We start from the raw sequence: 22837 nt of genomic DNA, 5'->3' as shown, positions 1-22837 counted from the left end.
TATCTTAAGAGTTGCATTTACATCTTTCTTCACTATGCTAAACACTTAAGCATTCTCCCCCTTCTTTAAAATAAACAAAACTACTCAGTTTTCCAACAGTACTTGTACCATTTTTATTTGTAAAAATAACCATCTGAATGCATTTCAATAGTAGTTTACAATTAGGGTTCTTCATTACATTAATACAGCATTCAGTAGTTGAAAAAAGTTAATAAACTGTGCTTGAGAAAATTCAGGTTGGATTCCAAGTCATTATTCACTGAAATAAGTTTTTCCTCATTTTGTACATAACATTTACTGAAGTCCTTAAACTTAGATTTACAAAAGCAAACAATACTGACAAAACCCCACCGAAACCATCAAACAATATTTTATATTGTTTATTACAAATATGTTATGCAAAATATAACACTGGCACTAGATTTGTATCACAATGGTTTGTAAAGATATATTGCACATGCTAAAGCATAAAATATAAGACAAAACTTGCAAAACATAAGATATTGGCTTTAATATGTAGATCACTGCATAAGAAACGCATAAAATTACATTTTATACACACACTCAGATTGTCACTAGTTTAAAACGCCCCTTCCTATAACACTGATCTAAGGTTTACTTTTTGTGTAATAAGAAAGCATTTTCAGCACTGCAAAATTATACATTATTCCTATAGAAATTTAGCATATTAATTTTCATTTCAATGCAGGTAGAACATATGAAAAGAAGAAACACTTTATACATTCAAAGAAGGTTTGAAATGAAAATTTACTGGTAATATATTGCTTTTATAACACTCAAATGAAAAAAAAAGACAAGTTTCACAGAACAGTTTCAGAATACACAAATATAAAAAGGCACTCTAATATTTCTTACATGACTAAGAATAAAAATCACAAAATTTTTAAAATCATCCTCAAGATACATAACCAAGTTTCTCAACAGTACAATGGATAAACAATTCATTTTATGTGTTTGTTCTAATTTAATAATCTGGCAGTTGTTTACTGCGTAAAAGTACCAAACACATTATGGTGCCCTTTTAGTAGCGATGAACAGAAATCCCCTGAGCTATTTCACAGCAATTTCAGGCAGTCCAGAGGTTGTAACTCAGTATTTGTGAGAGAGATCTGGGACCCAATCCTGCTATGGATTCCATCTGCAACTGTGGTTAAAATTCAAGATTAAACTATGCTGCTAACAGAATTGGGGTGGGCAGACTGCTGCCCTCCCACAATACCCTTTGTTTGGTGCAGACACAGAAGTAGTCCCCACACTGTAAATTGCAGGATCCAGGGTTAAGTGCAACAATTAGGTATGATTAACTCTACTCTTGTAAAAAGTCCACAGAAAGGCAAAGTGAGTACTTACAAGAATAAAATTATTCCTGTGCTTAAATACCTGTCCTAAATTACAAATTTATTTCTACAAGTGATAAATTATATTACAGATTAATGTACTACCATACAAGTAAAGGGATTCTGATAACTCATGTGAGCTCTGGGATAGGCCCATGCTGAGTACTTCCAAGTGTCCTACTCATGACAGTTTTCCTCCTAAGTGCACCATACTCAAAGCATGACTTTCCCAATGCCTTTAAGGTACTAACAAAACAAATGATATCCTTCTATGATTTCTGGAATATTGCATACTTAAATCATTGTTAGGTTATAGAAAAGTTTCATCAATAGTAAAAGTTCAGATTTGGTTCCTAGAAGGATCATAGTAATTCAGTAATCACCTGCGCTTCTATAATGTTATACACATCATTAAGAGGCAGCAGTTGTTGTACTATGCAATTACCCAGAGTTACTTGGTATTGCAAATATACAGAAATATTTTCAGTATCTCTGTATGGTAGCAAGTAAAAGTACTGAAGTTTTTTAAATGGCTGCTTGGAATAATACGTCCTCCTCTTTGTAAATATGACTGGTTTTCTCCCAATGAAGCAATTTCATGTAGGGTAGCGTAGCTTTCTATATAGAAGGGTGAGACTTCTAACTAACTCTGCAAAGCAGTCCACCTGTGTCTGTGGTTAAAATAAGATTAAAACACTGATCCTGCTGCTAGACAGGTGACAGCCATTTCCCATGTATTTGTTTTAAATGCCATCATTCTACACAGAAACAACAAATGCAAAATTTGGGATTTCCATTCACCTCTAAACAGACACCACTGAAAACATCACTCTTCAAAAACTGATTCATTTTCAGTGCTTTAAGAAAGGTGGTTATTGCTATTCTGCAATTTTTCAAAAGCAAAATACTTTGAGAAAAGTCAATCATAAAAATGTTATTCTGTACTAATTTCTGAGGAGAAAACCAGGGTTTAGATGCTCTGTTATTCCACTGCAGAAAATGCAGGGTTGAGAGAAAGAAACGTTCACCTTAAGAGACACTATATCCCTTGTGATGTTTTTGATTTAAACTTCAGAAATTTGTTAATGTTCAAGGAAACAATACTTAATTTTAGCAAGGCAAAATAAACTTAATATATAGTTAAATATTTTTTCTAATTAAAGAACTGGAATCTGCCAACAGACTTTTAGCAATTCAGTGGAACATAGCCAAAAAATGAAACTAAAATAAAAATCCTTACTTTTCACTTACCCTGGCAAAAATATGTACTGAGGATTGTTTCTCATCCTCCTAACAGAGATTAAGGCCTGCAGCAGCCTGCATGTGAATTGCTGGAACTTTCGCACCTTTACTCCATGCTGTATTATCTTTCCCCTCTTTTTAAAGTAGCTGTACAGTGTTCTCTCTCATGTCTAGCAAGGTGTTGGATCTCTTTCTTATGCTCTTAAACGATGAAAGCCGTTTTGCTCTCTGCTTTTTACCAATATAGCCTGTGAACTTTATCTCTGCGTTATATGCAATGAGACCAGCAAACTTCTGAAGTGCATCAGCCCTTCCTTTTCCACTCAGGCCATCAGTCTTGCCTAGATTCACATTTCGTATTGCATTATGCCAAATAGGATGCACAAAAACTAACAAGAAGAACAAGCCATAGTTATTTTTCCTGGGCATTTGTTTCATTTCAAATAAATATAAACACATTTACATTAAAAGTATATGAACATTTTCTTTAGTCTGGAAAAAAAAAGTGTGGTCAACACATCATCAGTTACAAATGTCAAGCTGTCAACTTGAAACCTGTGTCATAAGATGTAAAATACACTCAAGACTATTCATTATCTCAAAAGTTTATATTTTTATGGTTTAGAAAAACTACTTCATTCTGTCACTCACATTTGAAGAAAAAAGGAAAAGTAGCAAAGTCTTTTAGTTACTGAAGCATTTTGGTCCTCTTGGTACAGCTGGTTAGTTCATGATAGGTTTTTGTTTGTTTGTTTTTTAGTTTGTTTTTGTTTTTAAAGTCTCATTCTTCCTTTTGTACATCTGTTGCAGACGAGGATCGGGGTCCATTTGACCTAGAAACTTTGGCAGAAGGAGTAGACATATTCACAATGTTGACATTGCTCTAAAAAGCAGGTGACAATAGGCTTTTTAGCCTGTATCTCCAATCCCTTGCATGGTATATTTTTATATTTTCTGCTGTTTGGTATTTCAACTTTTGATGTTATACTTTCATGGCTTTATCTTTGCCCTGTTCTGTTAATCCAAACTCTGGCAAAAGTATTTTAAAATTTGATACTGTTTACAGTAAAAGTTATTTAAGTGTAGAGAAATAAAAAAAATCCCTTTAAGTTGGCAAGTCATCATAAATATTTAGATATACCTCCATCTACACCTGATTTTTCTTTTTCCGATATTAGATTCATGGTTAATGGCTCAGGTGACAAAAACTTCTAATGACCCTAATTCTGTAGTGCAAATAAACCATACACGTTTTGTGCTGAATTGAAAAAAAAAATAAAATAAAATAAGGGCCAAGTCATTTTCATTTTACACAAGTGATTCCACTAATGTCTGTTGGAAAATATGGTGAGACAAATAGCATTTGGCCTTCAGAATTTATAAGTATATTTTTCTAACTGTGTGCTGCAACTAAGAACTGTAAAAAGTGCCTTCTGTATGTTTAAGTGCTTAATACATGCAGAATGTAAAATGTTTCATTTCCTGTAGAAAAGCAATACAGGCAGTTTTAAGATTTACAACTTTACCTTTGGTTTGTGTAACAAATTTATCTAATTAACAGAGCCCCTGGAACTAGGAAACAGACAAACAGAGGAAAGGATTGATGGTTGAAACCTATGAAAAACTACATTGGAAATACATTTGTGTGCTAAAGGTACAGCTAAATATGTAAGTACTTTGTACAAACAATTCCCTGTTTACTTGTGCTGTCACAAAGAAAAAGGCATTTTCTCCTTTTCTACTTAAAATAAGAGGTAGAGACTTTCCACAGGGGCACTTAGGGCCTAAAGAAAACATGAGGCGGCTGAAAAGCTGCAGAACATTAAATGGGAATGCATTCCAGTAAATCCCCCTAAGTTTGTTGTTTAAAGGCTTGATTCTTACCAATACTGCAAATCTTCCAATACCTATTTGGCAAGAAAAATAACGAAGAACATAGCAGTGGGATTTAAGCTTTTTAAAAAGACAAAAAAGGTAAAATTAAATAATAGTAAAAAGTTTTGAATGCCCAAAAGTCAAAATGTTTCAGAATCAGAATCATTTTCATTGTACCCATCCTCTGTTCCTATGTTATTACTCAAGGGCTTACTATAAGAGTTAATGCTACCCATACTGGAGCCATCGCAGAGATGTGTCCTGCCCAAATTGTCTTTTTTAAAACAAACGAAGTTGAAAGTCGTCATTGAACTGGAAGGAGAAAAAGGCATCATGGTAGCCAAAATGAGTGCCAGGCAGTCAGCCACGTCTTTGTTAGGAGCGCAAGCCAGGGCTGGCGTATGACCTGGGCACAAATGCAGACAAGGCAATGGTTAGTACTAAGAGTATTGAGAATGGCACTGAGCATTCCTCATATACATCTCTAGGTGACTTCATAAGCAGGAGATGTATGTTCAGTTACAATCATGCCAGGCAGCAGAGGTGTGTTACTTATTTAAAATTAGACATGCTGGAAAAATACACACTTCATGGAGTATTTAAATCACTGTGACCACAACAAGCACTATTTTTAAAAAACAGGCAGCAAACAGACTTCACGATATGAATAAAAGCACTGGCTAAACACAGGACTACAGCACAAACCATATGATAAATACAGAACATAAAGTATACAGCAATAGGGACAGAAACTGGCTTCAGTTTCTGTACATATGAACAAGTCTCATTCTGAGAACAATGACTTTCATTAGAACATAAAAGGTATTAGTTTAAAAACATTTTGAAGTAATTAACAAACAATTTCAAAGACTGATCTGATACTGACTGAGTATCTGCTCAACTCAGAAAGCAATTTATTTAGGAATTAAATTATAAGAGAAAAGAATTAGACCAGAGCATGTGGTACATATATAGCAGGTATGATTATATGGACAGTTAGTTATCCAAAATTTATGTTATGTTAAAAGAATAATGACTGTATTCAGGAAGGACAGCATAAATTTAAATATAAGTGAATATAATAAAGATATCAGTAAAACAGAGAGACCTGGGGAGCTATTAGAGTTTGTCTTCATTGCAGTTTAACTTGGTTCCTGTTCAAAGTGACAAATCTTTGAAACTAGTGTGTTGACTATACTTGCTACCTGTCCATTCTGCAGGCTGCTGTGTAGTACTCCAGCACTATCCAACAAATATTCCTTTACACTAAAAGCAAACAAATTCTTGCAAAGATCGCTAAATCTCAAATGCTGCAGCAGCAGTAATCTGAGGCAATGACTGCTACTGATATCCTACTGCCTCAGGTAAGTTGAAAACACCTGCAGTGTAGGTGAGTTTAGCAGACAAACTTGAGCACAGTTTTGTAGCAAACTACCCACTATCCATTTAAGCACTAATTGCAGTGACTGCATACCCTAAACAGACTCTTTTCTCCCATGGAGCTACAAGTGTGAATATTCTTTAGGTAAGATTGTACTTAAATTTCTCTATCTTTTAAACTGTTTAATACAGTTGAAAAAAAGACAAATTAAGATGTGTATCAAGTTGAAATGTAATCATCACTCATTACATATATGCAAATTAGTTGGATCTGAAGGTACAGTTTTAAAGGTAAAACTTTGGCTAGAAGCTAATCTGGTTCACTTTTTTCTGTCCTCTAACTCCCACAGGAGGTTGGGGCCAGGTGCTTTCAGTGGAGTTCATTCGTGCAAGTATGCCTAGCTGCATTTGGTTAATAGTAAATACTCACCACTTAGATTTTTTCATCCATAGATCTCAAATGTCTTGCAATAATGGGTAAGTATTATTATTGTTATGTACAGATATGGGAAGATGGAGGTACCGAATTGTTACATTAATGCCTTGAAGTCAGTATTGTAAGAGACACCAGCTTATTTCAGGAAGACATTTTTGAAAACATTAATTACAGAAGCACAGTATGGAACCCCTTTATGGACTTTATAATGTGTTTGGGGAAGGACTTCACTGAGATCTGAAACAAAATTATCAGATTAATTAACTAATCATGTATTTTATGAGGCAATAGTTTTTACTCACATCTTGGATTAGGTCAGATAATTGGAAAACACAAGCTTTGATCTCAGAATGATCTGGGATACAATCAAACATATGTTGATGGTTTTCTTCCTACCCATTAAACATGCGCTGATTGAATGCATAATCCTTAATTCTTCTGCAAGGCGTCAGAATTATCCGGTGCCTCTTGCATGTTTAGGAAATTCAAGTTACCACTGCACTCAAGCATTAAAAAAGACTAGCTGTTGACAGTACATGCAAAATGAACAGTAAAAGGGACCACTGTGATGCTTACAACACATTTTTATATAAAATAAAAAATAAGTGTGTTAGGTTTTGTTTTGTTGTATTTTTTTTTTTTTTTAAAGGTACTCGCACGGCTTACTGTCTGTTCTTGAAAGCATATAAGCGTCAAAGTTGTCTAACCAGCTTTTAGGTCTATTGCTTCAATCAGTTGTAAAATCACCTGTTGGGCGCTAGTGAGGATTGTCTAAGGGCATTATTTTACTTACCATTTTCATCCACTGCTAGGACACATGCACCTTTGGCTAGCAACTCTTCAACCACCATCTTTAAGCCATTTCGTGCAGCAATATGAAGAGGTCTACAAAAGCAAAATACGGAGAGGTCTACAAAAGCTCAATTCGAGTTCAGTTTAAAATAAACCTTCTAAAAACAGGTAGGCAGTGCTTAAAGCATATCCAGCATCAGAAAGAGAATATTTTCCTTCTTTTGATCATTACAGTTATAAAACATATGTGCCTGTCCATTAAATCATGTGAATGTGTATTTTGATATAGTCTTCAAATAAATGAACTCTTATTATTTCTCTACCAGACCATGCATAGGCTTGGCATCCAAGGAGTCAGAATAAAGGGAAAAGCCAACATAAATTTGGTTCTTTCAAGGGCAAGCACTTGAAAAAAATCTGAAATCTAAATTTTTTGTTCTATGAAAAAATCTGAGACATGAATTTGAAATTCTAAATTCAGAATCTTCTGGTAAATCAACAGAACTTTAAAGGATCAAGCTATACTTACGTCTGCAATGCATTATTTTTTGCATTAATAAGGCTCTGTTCTTGTATCTTGTCAAGTATTAACAAGGCACATTTTTCATGACCCTGTGTTAAAAAAAAAAAAACAGTATTCATTTGCTAAGGAATTTAAAACTAAGGCAAAAGATATGTTACATATAAAAGTGAAATTTAGTAAGTCCATTTAACATGCAAAACATGCTTCTTAGTTTATAAGCATGCTTCTCAGTTTATAAACGTGTACTAGGTGAATTGTAAAAGCCTTAAAACACCATTTACAAATTGCCTTTACTAGGATCCTTTAGCACATTTACAAATTTAAGCATTTATCAATTACCTGTCTTTCAACCCTCCACTCATTAGATACAAATTCATCTTCTCAGCTTTCAGAGAAGACTGGTGTTTCTTGCAAGAGAGCATTCAACTGATTAATTATTAGAACTACTTAGTAACACAGAAAGAGATGGTTTAATCTCAAAAAGTAATACCGTACTTCTTGGGCCTTTAAATGCTTTTCTGTATTATTAAACTAATACAAAAGCCCTTCAGCATGAGAGCTCTGGAACAATAAAAAACTTTGGAAATAGTACAGATCTTTGGAAATAATACAGATTGGGGCCTCATTTCTGATACTGTTTCAGCACAGCAAGGTGCAGATGGCCAAGTTTACAGCCCTGAAGTTGAAGAGCTGCCTGGAGGACCTTGAGAATTGAGTTAGACTCATGTATCTAAGAATTTGGATAATACAGTCATAGTTGGAATCCAATCTGTGAATAGCAGCAAAAGAAAAGTCCCTGGAGAGGGAATCCCATGGACTTTTTTATTGCAAAAACAGGAAACAGTAGTAGCAATTGGATTTAACAGGAGGAGGAAGTTAACAGGAAGAAAGGGTGGGAAAATATACCACTACCAAATCTAATCAATGCCACTGTTTACACTACTAAGAGAGCTTAAGGGCAAATTTGGGGTTGCTTCCACAGGAACTGGAGAATAAGAATAAAAAATACTCCCCCCCCCCCCCCGAACTTATGTTAAACAATTTTACAGCGAGACTGGTAAAATCTGAAAGGATTTTCCATCATTTCTCTTAGTGTTATATTTCAGAAATCATAAGAGGCAGTATATTTCTCAATTTACTAAACCTTGCAGACAAACTTGAGAAAAAGCTCAGTATATACAGTGTTCTCTCTCCTGCCACAAGTCTGACCATCATTTATTCATTGCTGAGATTTTTTTTAGGAGCATACACAAACAGAGACAGATTGTGAGGAGTATATGAAGCATACAGAGATCCTCAACTTACTTTACTGCTAGCCAAGTGCAAAGGTGTATTCAAGTCCTTATCCTTTAATGTCAGGTCAGCCTTGGCAATGTTCACCAAAAAGTCTAAAGTACAGAAACAAAAATCAATGGGCAGATGAACATGTACAAACAAAGGAGAAAATTTATTCCTATTTCAATATATTTGTTTATACACACTAATCAATTAAACCTTTATGTGATGTAAGCTTTATGAACATGAAGTGAAAATAATGAATGAGAACAGACTACCCTTGTGCAGTTAATCAGCAATCAAAGGCAGAGCTAACACCTCATTCATTTTATTCCAAATTGCCAAACATATGCTCATCTTCATTTATCTATGAACTTCCCATCTGCAGACCAGCAGATTCTGTCTGAATCACCTTATCCTGGGAACAACTGTGGCTCATGCATTAAAGGACTAAGTGGATATAAAGAATTTGGGAGTATGAATTTAGGATGCAGCCTGTGCTGTCAAAGATAGAGAAAAGGGAATACTGATAGGCAAATATAACCCTAGCCTCTACCTCTATAGTCTGTAGACTAGCTTGGAAAAAGTAGCCACTTATAGCTGCCAGTTATAAATCCTATATTGCCATTTCAAGAATAGGACTTCTTTTAACAGAAAAAAAAAAATTACACCTAATCTTTTCCTAACATATAGTTTCACTGCCCCATAAAATGAAGAAAGTAAACAGAGAAAAGAATTACTACTCCCTGCATGCTCTTTACAATGCACTCCTAAAGCAAATTGACTCGAGTTTACTAGCACAAATATTCACAAAGACTGCTGAGAAGAAGAAACTTTTTAATGATGTGAAGGTAGCTTCTTATAGACATACACATAATTTATTCTTCTACCTTAGTTTTCACAAGAAAAGCGACTAACAACTTGGGACCGGTAACTGCAGTAGCATTCATCCTTCAAGACAAGCGAGGCAAGGATGTACATACCCACAGCACCTACGTGCCCGTTGTGAGCTGCCATCATGAGAGGCGTTTTCCCTGAATGATCGGCGGCGTTCACCTGCGCGCTGTGACTGAGGAGAAGCTGCAGGCACTCCACGTGGTCAGCAAAGGCTGCTGCGTGGAGGGGCGTCCTGCCAGGGACAGCAACATCACCACGTTACTGAGCGCACAAGAGGACTTCTACCCGCTTTGGTGGTTATCCCTTTCTAGAAGGCTGTAGAACTCTAGAATTTGTTCCCTGTCTCCCTATGGCATTTTGTGACTGAAGTACGGACAACGGAGATTAAGGACATATGGTAACCAGCCCAGCTGATGGTGTTACGTTAGCTTTTGCTTATCACTAAGGGTAAAGTACTTAATCTGTATTGCCAATGGTCTTGAGCTCATATTAATTAAGAGGAAGTGACGAGTATTCAATTTTTAGAACTTCAACAATATTAATTAAATACATTTATACAGTGAGGAAATTATCAATGTGACAAATAAATTAAGGGTTTGACTGAAGAGATATGCATCTCTTGCTGTATCAGTCTGGGTCACTTTATTTTGCTGCACAGACATTTTCAGTTATTTGCCCTGTGAATGCTGGCATAATGTTAATGCTTTCAATGAAATGCATTTTTACGTGTACATAGTATCACTCTATTTAGCAAAGATAAATGTGTTTAAATGTTAAAGAGGAAGTAAACAGGTTCAGAGAAATAGTCTATAGCCACAGAGGTTTTAAACAAACAAAATGCTTTTTTTTCTTTTTTTTTTTTTGACAGCAACATTGAATATTTCATAGTATTCTTCCTACAAGCAAGCCACCATTTAACTTCCTTGCAGTTTAAGCTGCTGTCTGAAGAGCTAGCATGACAAGTCTTAGCTCAACCATATCAGATAAGGATTCGTTCCAGAGATTAAGAAAAAATTATGAATACTAGATGGAGTCAAGAAGATGAAATGCAATTTCTTTAAGAAACTATTACCTTCCTTTGTCATCTTTGCAATTAACAATGCTGGCATCTATGGCTCCGATGAGCAGTGATGCACAGTTTTCATGATCATTAATTCTGCAAAAGAAAAGATATTTTTAAAACAGGTAAAAAGTCCACATCTTTTCCCACTTTCCCATATTAATTTAATTCATTTCCCATTAATATTTCTTACTGGTTATTTACAATTTGTCATAACATACCTTTGCCTTAATGCTTTTCTGATCATTCACCATCTCTCCATTTAACCAAACTGTATCTACTACTAAGGATTCAAATCTCTACAGCCAAGTTGATCCTATAATTCACTGTGCACAAAGTGAAATGAGAGTGCAGCACAAACCTTTGGATTAAACCCTTAATACTTTAATACCTTAAAATCCTTTACAATAGTCTAAATGTCAAACACACCCGAACCTGGAAAGCACAGAGTCATACATACCTACATATAAAAAACTTTATTCTAGTGTTTAAGGTATCGAAGCCTACATCTCTTCCAACTCATACCTTTAATACTCTTACTTGATGGAGGTACTCAACCAGCACTCTCTCTGGTTATTAGTAATTTGTCTTATTTCATTATGAAAATGAGTATTATTTGGTAACAGTACAGGACATCAGTTAACAAACACACCCAAGCTGGTTTAGCAGCAGTTCTTTTGTATTTAACTTGCATGTGTTTTTAAATGGTTTTGAGAATTGCATGCTAGTTTGAAAGACAACAAATATTGGATTTTTTTTTTTTTTAAAGCAACCACTGGAAATTCAGATTTCACAAACCATGTTTCAGCCACTATAGATTTTATTTTAAGCAGAGTAAAAACAGTGCTTTTCAAATGTTTTCATTTCTTTAATTTTTTATTATTGATAATTCTAAGGCTTGATATCCAATAAATTACTTTTCTATTTTCTAATGGCATTGGACTGTAGAAGGGAAGATTGCACAATTATAACTACTATCATTATTTCTGGAAGATAATATTCATTCTTCTAATAGAACAAAGAGTTCATAATTCAGTCATTCTAATTGTTGGCAGGAGGTAGGAAGGTTTATATTTGGTTCCACAGTGCTTAATTCTTTACTCTTCTGATGGCTTAGATGTTTTAATAAGCATGTTAGGTCCTACATACTGAAGTAATCTTCTATTATTTGTAAAATGCATTTGCATTTGTTATGTTGTGCAAAGTTAGGATGTTGCTCTCTTGGAATCCGTTCTGTATGAATATGTTCTGCTTTAACTGAATAAAGAATTTGTCTAAAAGTATATGCATGGATGCAGACAAATGATTCATAATAGCCACCTCTTTTTGTTGTTCAGAAGTAATGCCAGAACTTTGCATGGAGAGTCTGCCTCTATTGCCAATCAACCCTGTTGGCTAGGAGCTGGGTAAGATGCACCAAACCTTCAGGATAAAGATTTTCTCAGAAGAAAGAGAGACCTTGCAGGGAAATCAGACTGGAAAAAATTCAGCTGAGGATATCCTGAACAAAATAGGGCCTGCATAGAACACCACTCTAGCATGGCATAGACTGTTGTTTCAAAGTCCTTTTCTCATTTATGTTTTGTTCCTATTACTAAAGAAGAATGATCATGTTTGGGGCAAGTTTTTTCACTTTCAGCCACTGTATTTCAAAAGGATCTCAAAAGCTCAAACTTACACAGACCAGACACCCAGGGCACCATAGCCCAGGTCTGTAGTCATAAGCAAGGGAAGAGATAAACCAGAAAGGGAGCAGAAATGCAGTTCTTTAATTACAAGTCAGTATTTCATCACATAGCTTAAATGTATCAAATTAATGCAAAAATACCCTTTATTTTACCACTTTTTCAGCAGAAGGATAAACACAATTTTATCATCAGGTTTAAAATTATTTGCTCAAGCTATTATCTGAAATAAAAATAGCTTTCTTTTTCTCATACTGCTAACTTTTCCAGACATATACTAATGGAACATATTTGCATTTGTTACTGGAAATTTCTACTTACACAGCACAGTGCAATGGAGAGAAGCTATTACCATAGAATTTGCGGAAAAATTTTTGTTCCAATAGTACCTCTATGCAGTTTTCATGACCTGTAAGAGATCAGACATTTCATAGCATTTTGCACAAAGCAAGGAATTAACCTAATTCACATTAGGCTTATATAGGTTAGAGTTTAACACTTGAAATTCAAAGTTGAACACAATGTGCATGTAAGCTCTTATGTGATAAAATTCTAACAAATAGAAATATTTTTTAGGGCAGCCAGAATAGATTCAGGCTAATACTGGCACATAGTGAAAAACAGGAAAGGAAAAAAAAGTCTCTTTTTCTGTGAGCTTATATATGTGGCCTCATACATCTCCAAAGATGGTCTTAAATAACGGTACTAAGAAGCTTTATCCTTATATTAAGCAGCAAGTTCAGATAATCCATTTCAGAATAACCCATTCAGTTCAGACTATGTAGATGGTCTCTTTTATCAACAGATAAGAAGGTGACAGCTCAGAAGGGGATTCCTGGCCCCACAGAAATCAATGAGAACGTCTTCACTGACTTCAGTAAAACCAAGTGGGAGCAAATGAGCACAATAATTGCAATATTCCTCTAAGAAATGCAGAGAGATTGGGATGTGTCGCTGGAATTTCCCTGGCTTCTGAACTGAAGGGTAGACGTAGCAATGTGAACTACAAAGAGCAAGTAGAGGGGAAATAATCTGATTCCTCCATTTCAAGCTTCTCAAAGCATAGGCTGCTTTGTTATCATGTTTCCCTAAAACAGAGGCCACAGATGAACTTGACAAAAATGCACAGGGAGAAACTTACCATTGTAACAAGCCCAGTGCAATGGTGTATAACCTTGATTATCTTTCAAACTGCAGTCTTCCTCCGAAAGTGCCAGCTGCAGTAACTCACTCAGCCAGGTGGCATGACCCCGAGCTGCTGCAAAGTGCAGAGGTGTTCTGCCCCTGGAGTCTTTACACAAGATAGACACTTCTTTCTCTAACAGCATCTGAACACACTCTTCATGCCCAGTCATAATCTGATAACAAAGAAATGAGTGAAGAAGTTGACATAATACAGGTTTATGCCCAGGATATAGGGCATATGACTGATGCCTGGGAACATGCAACAGCCTAACTGGGATTCAGAAAGCAAAGATGAAAGCTCCCTTGCTCCCATGAGTATCTACGATAACCTGATGTGCTGAAATATATTTGGTGCAGTCTTTCAAGGGCACTGATTACTAGTTTGTGGAAGGAGCTCTTTGCTGAAGTGAGGCACAAGAGCCACCAGGAGTTCAAGAGAGAGAAAACAGATGAACAAATGGTGAGATACAGAAAACCTGCCTGAGTCCTACTCCTTAAAACCATGCCCAAATGTGAGGGAAGAACTCGGAAAAAAAGGTGCAAGAATATCATCAGAAATACAAAAAGCAGTTTCAACAGCTGGCCAGCTACTATCAGTGACTTCTGTACCACACACAGATTATCTTTGGTATCGTGGCCATGTTCATGTATTGGTATCAATACAGAACAGAAATTTTATGCCATAGCTTTCATTACAGACAGGTGTTGGACTCCTAGGCTGAACTGCTTCCTACAGATATCAGAGAGTCCTGTATAAATATGGTATCTCTTGCAACGACTTCACACTGGCTAAGAAACTGACTCCTAGAAAAGATTAGATGTACCCTGAGTTTCACTGCCTCCAGATCAAAACATAAGGCTTACTTATTTGAACCATCCTCCCCAAGAAAAATGAAAATAACTGCTTGACAGTTCCTTTAATCAAATTATTTTCAGAATTTCTAATGTGCTCAGTTATAAGAATAATGAGTGCTACAGTAAAGCCTCTAGAGATGAGATAAACTGGGCTAATCAGCATTTGATCTAATTCATTAAACTGAATGCGAAATAAAGTCAAAAGCAGAGCATTACTGAGAACAGATCTGTCCTGATTTTCACCTTGTTGATGGTGCTTGTTCATATTTTCAATCATTTACACTGTTCCCTCCATTCAGTATCCCTGTATTTATAAATGAAATGTAATCACAGTAAAACAAATGATTAAGGATCATAAAAATTAAGTCACCCCTCGATGTAAAGCTGTGCATCCCAGGAGATCAGCTGCATCTACAGATGCTTCTTTTTCAAGTAACAAGGAAACAGCATCAATGTGCCCATATGCCACAGCAAGCATTAGTGGGGTTCTAGAAAACAAAGGCAGTCACAGCTATAAAATGACATGCTACTTGCCACTGTCAGCTTACGGGAACAGAGACGGCAGGAAGCCCTGCCTTCTCTCCATTCCTACCCACAACCCTATTCCTTTCACCACACTTTGCACTCATCTACATAAAACCCAAGCAAAGATGTTTTATATGAAATTATTCGTAAGAAGTTTAACAACTAACCACCATGACCAAAATAGAAACAAACTCATTTTAAGCAGTTTACAGAGCAGCATCATTCAAGACAATCTGTTCTCTTAATAACGTACAATTATTGTCACCTCCAGCAACACGTAAGCTTCCCAACACACAAGCGTCCTGAATAAATGCCCCTGCTAGTTACCAAGCTGACAACAACTTAAGGCATTTGTTTTGGAAATGCCGTGCAATTGTTTAAAGGGGAGGAAGGGACATGAGGAAACTGTATTAAAGCCAAATTTTGGAGTAACATATCTTCCGTTTTTTTCCTGAAAGGGATCTATTCTACTTCTATTTTTAGATAAGACTAATGCCATTTAAAATATATGCTTAGTGGGATATATTCCAGATATCCAAAGTGAGTTTTTTAAACCATTCACATTTTCACTTTTAAAAAATATTTTATATTTATACTTTATATATCCTTTAATGAGAAGCAACGCTTTTGTAGGATCAGCTCAGATTTAGGTGTCACATTGAATAAATATTCTGTCCCACTTTGCCAACTTAATACACCAAGTAAAACTTGAAATACCAGTGTTTTGGAAAGAAAAAAGGACTCTGAAGAAACATCTCAGGAGCCTGTTAGTTTTTATTGAATCTGGCCCTAAGCATCTATGAAGAATTGTTTAAAGTTTGAGGCAGAAGCTAAGATTAATGAATAATCTTTTCCACATGGCTTAGATCAACTGAATGTGTACTTTGTAGTCTCTGCCAAATTCTATAAGGAGAAGCGCAGGAAATACAGTATTTCAGCTAAATGCTTTTTTGTGAGCAATCTGAGATGCTATTTGAATCACAGAGTTGGAAAAAAAAACATCACAAAGAAAACTTACTGTCCTTTGGCGTCTGTCACATCAGGGTTGTCTGCAACTTCTAGCAACAACCGTAAACATGGTGTGTGACCATTGATGACTAGAAAGAAACAAAAAATTTCTAAGAAGCTGCCTTATACCAAAGCAAATACTTACTTGCATGACCAATACAAAAGCTCAATTTCAGATACTTTTCCAATTGAATGTTTATGGATAAGAAATTTCTTTATAAACAAGGAAAATATTCCACAATATAAGAAATTATCATTCCCACAATTTTCAACTAACTTTTACCAATGAACTTGTGAGCGCTTTTCTTCTGGATCACAGTAGTACAAAGATTATTTTTCTTATGTATAAAAATCACAAATGAGTAAAACAGAAACTGAGATTTTCACCATGGAGAAGATTTCTACTAAACCAGATAACATTTCAAAATCCCTCAGAGTGGGAAGACCAAGGTTTCTTTATCAGTTTTGGAAGTAAACGGACAAGGCTCATTAATTTTGTGTGGATTGTACAGGCAAATCCCTCAGCGTTGTTATGAAGCAACAAGCATCTATGAAGAATGACAAAAATTCATGTTGGATTTTTCCAGTTTTTCCTAACTTAACATTGGACGTCACAGCTACTTCTCAAAAACAGGGTTTGCTCTTTAAAACGTAACCCTTTGCTGCTGGAAACCAGCTCTGAGTTACTAGCTTTTGCAGGGCCAGACACTGGAAACCCATCCATGTTCAGCTGGCTCAAAGGCTTCAAATTTATACAATTCATGGAATGAACAGAATGGTATTTTCTTCTTTAAAAAACAGTAGTTTCTGTACTCAGTAGATACAGATTGTGTTTTTATTATGAGAGTCATGCATTCGTACTGCCTACACCCTGCGGGCTGAGGCAAAAACCTGTGTCACAACCTGTGTCACATCATTCTGGCAGATAAATGGGTGCACACCTTCACAACATTTAAATCACTCATCCAAAAATAACCTTAGTTGGGCTACCCAGAAAAATAAGAGACGTTTTTAGTTATTTAGCACGAAGTAATACCACATACATAACATGTAAACAGTTCTGCAGGGCTGGTGAGTCACTGGCTTATGGAAAAAATATCTGTTCTTTCTCCCAGCAGGAAGAAGAGAAATCATAACCGTTCACACCAGTGTCTGAAAAGGATTTTGGTAAATGAGTTTTAGAACAGATAATCCCAGAAACTCTTAGGAGCTGACCCAGTGATGGCTAAGCATTACAGGACCTGCCAGGAACATTACTTTTGCCAACAAAACAACAATACTAGCACTAGGGAAACATTTGCAATGGATTCCCCAAGCTAGACAGAGGAAAGACTGGTGGTAATAAAATTATGCAGGGAACATATAATTTAGGCTAAGAAAATTCTCCATATTATAGGTTCAAAAGAAAGTCTATTCCCTTAGGGGAATAGACAGAAAAAGGAAAAAATACTTCATTAGGTGAATTATTCTCTAGTAAAGTTACAAATCCTTTTACTGAACAGAGCTCTGCAAAATGCTGTAATCCGATCCATCCATTCAAGTCTCTGTACGTGTCATGTCCAGCAACTGTGCTTGAGTGACTGGAAGGAACGAAGGCAAGCGTGTTTATGGGGAAGGGCACACATATTTCTTCGTGCTTCTCTCCAGGGCACAGTGCATATATGTGTGTGTTCCCTTTCGTGTGTGCAAAGGCATACTGTCACTCAAGGAATTCATTCAGCAAGAATTCTGCTAGTTTCCTCAAAAAATTCCAGTTTAGCTCTTACACTTGCATTGCAGATAATAATAATAATAAAAAGTTGAGTACTGCAGTGGCACCATGCAGAGTTTCCAATAGGTGGCATCATTCTTTGCTAAAACACTCCTAAACAAAACGTTTTGTTACGAAACAGCATAATAAAAATAATCAGTATGCAATTGGCTTTTTAGAATAGTTGGGAACAGAACCTTTACTGCCTAGCTAATTCTCATAAAATGCTACATAATTTGCCTGAGTGGAATGCTCTAAATGGTATATTGACGGATATGTTTTCCTGAATTAGTTGTGTGTGTTTTGGAGGAGGAAAAAAAAAAGAAAAAAAGAAAAAAAAACCAAGGCAACATCTTCTAAGATGAAGAGAGATGCAATTTTCCCCTCACGCTTACTTATCACAGTGTAAAACAGAGAGAATACAAAGCTCTTTCATTTTACCACAGAATAAACTGGGTGAGGTTTTCACAGCTCTAGGAGTGATGATTCTGCCAATCTACCTTGTGATAACACACTTCAGGTGCTTTTCCAGTAACAGATTATAAATGCATTTATCTCATGTTGAAAATCCTCTAAATTCATGACATTGGAAACAACTTTTTCCTTTCAGGAGAGTTCAAATATTCAACCTGTCTGTCCAGTATTTTCCTTTCTGTTTAATGTACATGTTCTCCATTTCTTTACTCTTTTATGTCCTGTGGGTAGTGTTTTTTTGCTTCTTGTTGTTCTTTTTAAAATACACATCTGATCTATTTTGTTTCATTGTAGTTTTAAAGAACATTTTGCTTGTACCCCTGCAAGATTTTTTTTTTAATCTGAGAAGCTGAAAGTATCATAGACTAGAAAAGTCTACAATGGATCTTGCTACTGATTTTACAAGGAAGATACTCATCCTACAGTGATGGGGGCAATTAAAAAAGACACTAAGAAAAAGAACATAATAAGAATTTGTATGAAGATAAGAAATGTGACTACCAAAAATAATGCCTTCTATTTAACAAATCGACTCCCAGACCATATTTTGAGTCAGAACTGTTAACAAAAATATGGCTTTGTTACTATTTACTTTTCTCAGTACTGCAGAATCCTTACAGTCCAGCTGTGACAATATGAAACCTATGTCACTACAACCAATTTTTTAAATAAATGCAAAATCATTGCCACTAATGATGAGGTACCAGACAAAGTCAACATCTTGTCCATCAGACCCCAAGTTGTGTTTGAAGTGGCTATAGAAAAGCTCTTGACCAACACAACTGCAGTTTTGTGATAGCACTGATCTTGATTTAAACTGACTAAACCAACAGTTTTAACAGGGCAAAGATCAGCTGGATTTAAAGTTGTGCATTTTTACCAAAAACAACTAAAACCATTCTCACTGAATTCTGGTTTCAAATTTCCGATTTGTACTCTCAGGCTACACACCTCTACATTACTACCCACGATAAATTAATAATGTACTCAGTTCTGATGCAAAATTTAAGAAGCCAGAAAGCATTTTTTAGTATGCTGTTAAGATCTACTACACAGGTTTTCTTTAGTACTGCAAACAAAATTTATATATTTCACCTTGTGCTTCTGGGTTGCACGTATATGATCACATTTAAGAATCTGATACCTTTAGAGAGTACGCATTTCATTCTAAGCAAGAAGAAGAGACACAGAAAGACAATTAAGTCTGGCCCTGAAAATAAATGTTGTCAAATAAAGTATTGATTTTACTTCCCAGTAGAGGTCACTGCTATGCTGCACTGAGTCCCTTGAACAGCCAAAGGAACAATAAGTTGAAATACTGTTCTTTGGCACCTCCGCATATTCATCAGAGAGGTACATACTAAACAGTAACCTTTAAATAAATGGCAAATTCTACATTTTCCAGTTAATTATGGAACATGCAGAACTCAACACATGAGGAATCCAACCACAGCAAATCCACAAGCTAGCTCAGGAGGAGGATAATGCCTGAAAGGGGGTGAATTTCTGTAGTGTTGCCACTGCAAAAGGTTGAAGGTTTTGAACACGAACCATTTAATCACCAGTGAAAGCCTACCTGCATTTTCAACCCTTCTTCTTTAGGAAAACCATTGAGGCAAACGTTCTCTCTTCCCCTGATCTTTTGGCTCAGGAACCACGAAGAAGAGGTAGGGGAATCATCACACATTATAACGAGGATGTGGTAATAGAGAGGTAAGGTAAAGTAGAGGCAAGCAGATAAGGGCAGAGCAATAGCGGTGTGGAAAAATGTGGGATTCTGTGTGAGAGAGGACTGAACTGTGGGGACAGAGAGAAAACCAAGGAACTGAGAGGTAAGAGTTAACTCTAGGACCTCAGCAAGCAAGCTGTCCCCAACACACATCAAAATCTCCTTTCTCCATTTAGAAGAACTATGTTAACTAGTGTCAGTAGGTAGGTAAAGACAACTGCTATCTCCTTCTGTGTTGTAGGCTTCATACTGCAAGAACAAATAAGCGCACACTCACCGGAAGCGTGGAGGGGGGTCCTTTTGGTGACATTGTCTTTTACAGTGACAGAAGCACCCTGACTGATGAGAGCTTCCACACACTCTGTGTGTCCTTTAAATGCAGCCAGGTCCAAAGCAGTGCGTCCCTTATCATCCTTAATGTCCAGATCTACTAGAGATTGGAGAAGAACTTCCAAGGCTTGGTGATGACCATTATAGGCCTAGAAATATGAAATCAGTCATGTACAGAACAAAGCAAAGCAGACCATAAGAGTCACAACTCTTGTCTTACAAATACTTCACAAGAATGAAATCTGCCATTGACACCTTCTCTTAAATATCATAGAAATGACAGTTTTCTTGATGCCTTTTTATTCTGTCCGAAACTCCCAAGGACATATGGACTTTACCTACATTACACTGTGGATGATACAAGTAGCCAAGACAGCCCAAAACTCCTAGCATTTACCGACAGAAATTATGGTCTTTGACTTGCTCTGATATTCTAACATAACCCAGAGTGAGGAACTTCAGGCAATAATTCACCAATTCAGCACGGGCAAATCAACAACTAATTTTTCAAGTTTTACTTCATCTTTCAGGGAAATGGTTGCTTCAAAAACTAGACACAGTGACGGTCAGAAGTCACATGGATTATCACTTAACTGGGTGCTAAATTCAACATGTCCAACTGTTTTGGTTAGCTAGCAATTTAATGTGGCATACTACTGGTCTCCAGCTGAGTGAAAGCAATTCTCAAGATAGATTTTTGTGCACATATTCATGATCACAAGCTTGAACTATTATTTACAGCTGACGCTTCATAAGCATATCCCAGCCAGCAGAATCTTTTGGTAGAACAATTATAGCAGACAAGTAAATACACTCTCAGGCCTACACCCATGTTTGGACCCACTGCACAAATACAGTTGACTGCAAAATCCCAATGGATCGCCACAGAAACCAGATGCAGTTCCCTCAGCTTTGTGGGGACTGCCCTCCCCTTCTTACTGTCAGACTCGCAGAGAACACGCTTTGTCTGTATACACACACATATAATTAATATTATCAGAATTGAAGCAATTAATGAAAACGGAAAAGAAACACATACATAAAAGAACCAGACAGCCACTGAACTTCAGGTTTAAGTAGTGGTGGCAGGAGCTTGCTCCTAGTGACCACTGTCAAAAGCTTAGAAGAATGGGATGCAGTACAGGGAACAGAAAGCTGTTTCCCTATTAGGCCAAAAAAATGACTTGAGAAAGCAGAAAGGCAAAGACAAAAAAGAGGACGAAAGGAAGGTTACAGCACAGAGAACCCGTATCCCAGAAAATACTGTGATGTAGTTGTCAGCTTTTCTGCTCCATGGCAGTTTTACTTAGAAAACAACCAGTAATAAGCCAGTTTTTCACAAAATACAAGGTATCTATCTTTAAGGTGCTATGCAGACAGTATATTCTATCTCCTCCTTGAAAGGACAGTAATGTTGATGTTTCTTTTTTTCATGTTGGTTTGCTTGGTGCAGTCACTTACTCAGCCACGACAGTAACCAAGCAGAATAGCATCAGAGCATGACAGGTCAATATTTTATTAGCTGCTAGTCCGCCCCGTGTTTTTAATTCCTAAAGATTTCCATTCTAGGGTCAAACACCTGTAAACAGAGGCCTTGGCCACTGCTCTATATCAGCCATGTAACATGGTTTTGTGTCTTAGTATAGGTTGCTGGCTTTCTGGACCCATGTGTGGACCTGTTTGTGGACACATATTCACATGGACACTGCTAGAACTGGAACGGGATGGCTACAGGCATCCAGATACAAGGGAGGTTTTGAAACAAATGTCAGAGACACTTACAGGTGTTTACAGTTAAAGTGTGAGAAATGATGATGTTTTATGCAGGCTTTTTTTTTTTTTTTTAACCCTGTTTTTGGGGTATCAGGCGAATGAAGTATTGTTACTAGCAAAAAATATAACAAGGAGAGCCACTGGCAGCGTCCTTAACACGGATTTTGTCCAAGAGGGAGCAGAGAGAAAATGAGTTTGCTGTCTAGCTGGCTGCAGGTCAAGTCCCTTTCCAGAAAGGGTTTTGTGTGGGTGATAGTGCAGGTTGTGACTCCTGTTTGGGCCTGGGAGAGATGCTCTTTTCAGCAGTCTCTGAATCACGGAGAAGATGGAGAGAAGAGCTCAGTGACAAACTCAGTCCTTCAACCCAACTAATTTGTCTCTTGTTCCCTCGGATTATGTGTGGACAATTCAAAAGCCAGGTCACAGCTGTTTTGACTGACTGGGCAACAGAGATTTGATCACTCAAGAACTAAAACCTGCCTCTATTTTCCAGTAAGGAAGTTCCTTCCCTTTCAAGAGGCGGCAGCTCATGGTGAGGCTGGATATTCAGGGAAGGGCTACTCTGTGAAAGCAAAATTGCAATTTGCCATTTAATTTCACTTTGATGTCCATGTCTTCCTCTTACCCATGTCCTAGTCAGTAAGAGCCAGCGACTTCAACAAAACTTAATTAACAATTCCAGCTC

The 22837-nt window shown here is 36.6% G+C and overlaps 1 protein-coding gene across 6 annotated transcripts in view; it reads right to left on the bottom strand.

Moving 5' to 3' along the window:
* Positions 1–88: 88 nt before the first annotated feature.
* The window catches only part of ANKRD44 (ankyrin repeat domain 44), a 144103-nt gene continuing 121354 nt past the window's right edge, over positions 89–22837 (bottom strand). For 3 of the 6 annotated variants that reach the window (XM_067298904.1, XM_067298905.1, XM_067298909.1), the window contains 11 exons: positions 20327–20528; positions 16107–16185; positions 14934–15051; positions 13665–13881; positions 12845–12932; positions 10851–10934; positions 9865–10010; positions 8912–8994; positions 7613–7695; positions 7085–7176; positions 89–4881 (listed from right to left, as the gene is read on the bottom strand). In XM_067298904.1, the coding sequence (XP_067155005.1) occupies positions 4616–4881; positions 7085–7176; positions 7613–7695; positions 8912–8994; positions 9865–10010; positions 10851–10934; positions 12845–12932; positions 13665–13881; positions 14934–15051; positions 16107–16185; positions 20327–20528 (1458 nt within the window). In that variant the 3' untranslated portion in view covers positions 89–4615. The remainder of the gene's footprint in view (positions 4882–7084; positions 7177–7612; positions 7696–8911; positions 8995–9864; positions 10011–10850; positions 10935–12844; positions 12933–13664; positions 13882–14933; positions 15052–16106; positions 16186–20326; positions 20529–22837) is intronic. The other 3 variants (XM_067298907.1, XM_067298908.1, XM_067298906.1) reach the window with 2 other exon arrangements.

This window comes from Apteryx mantelli, chromosome 6 (assembly GCF_036417845.1).
Source record: "Apteryx mantelli isolate bAptMan1 chromosome 6, bAptMan1.hap1, whole genome shotgun sequence".
Taxonomy (NCBI): domain Eukaryota; kingdom Metazoa; phylum Chordata; class Aves; order Apterygiformes; family Apterygidae; genus Apteryx; species Apteryx mantelli.
Note: the sequence above shows the minus strand (reverse complement) of the source record. Positions and strands in the feature narration are given on the sequence as shown.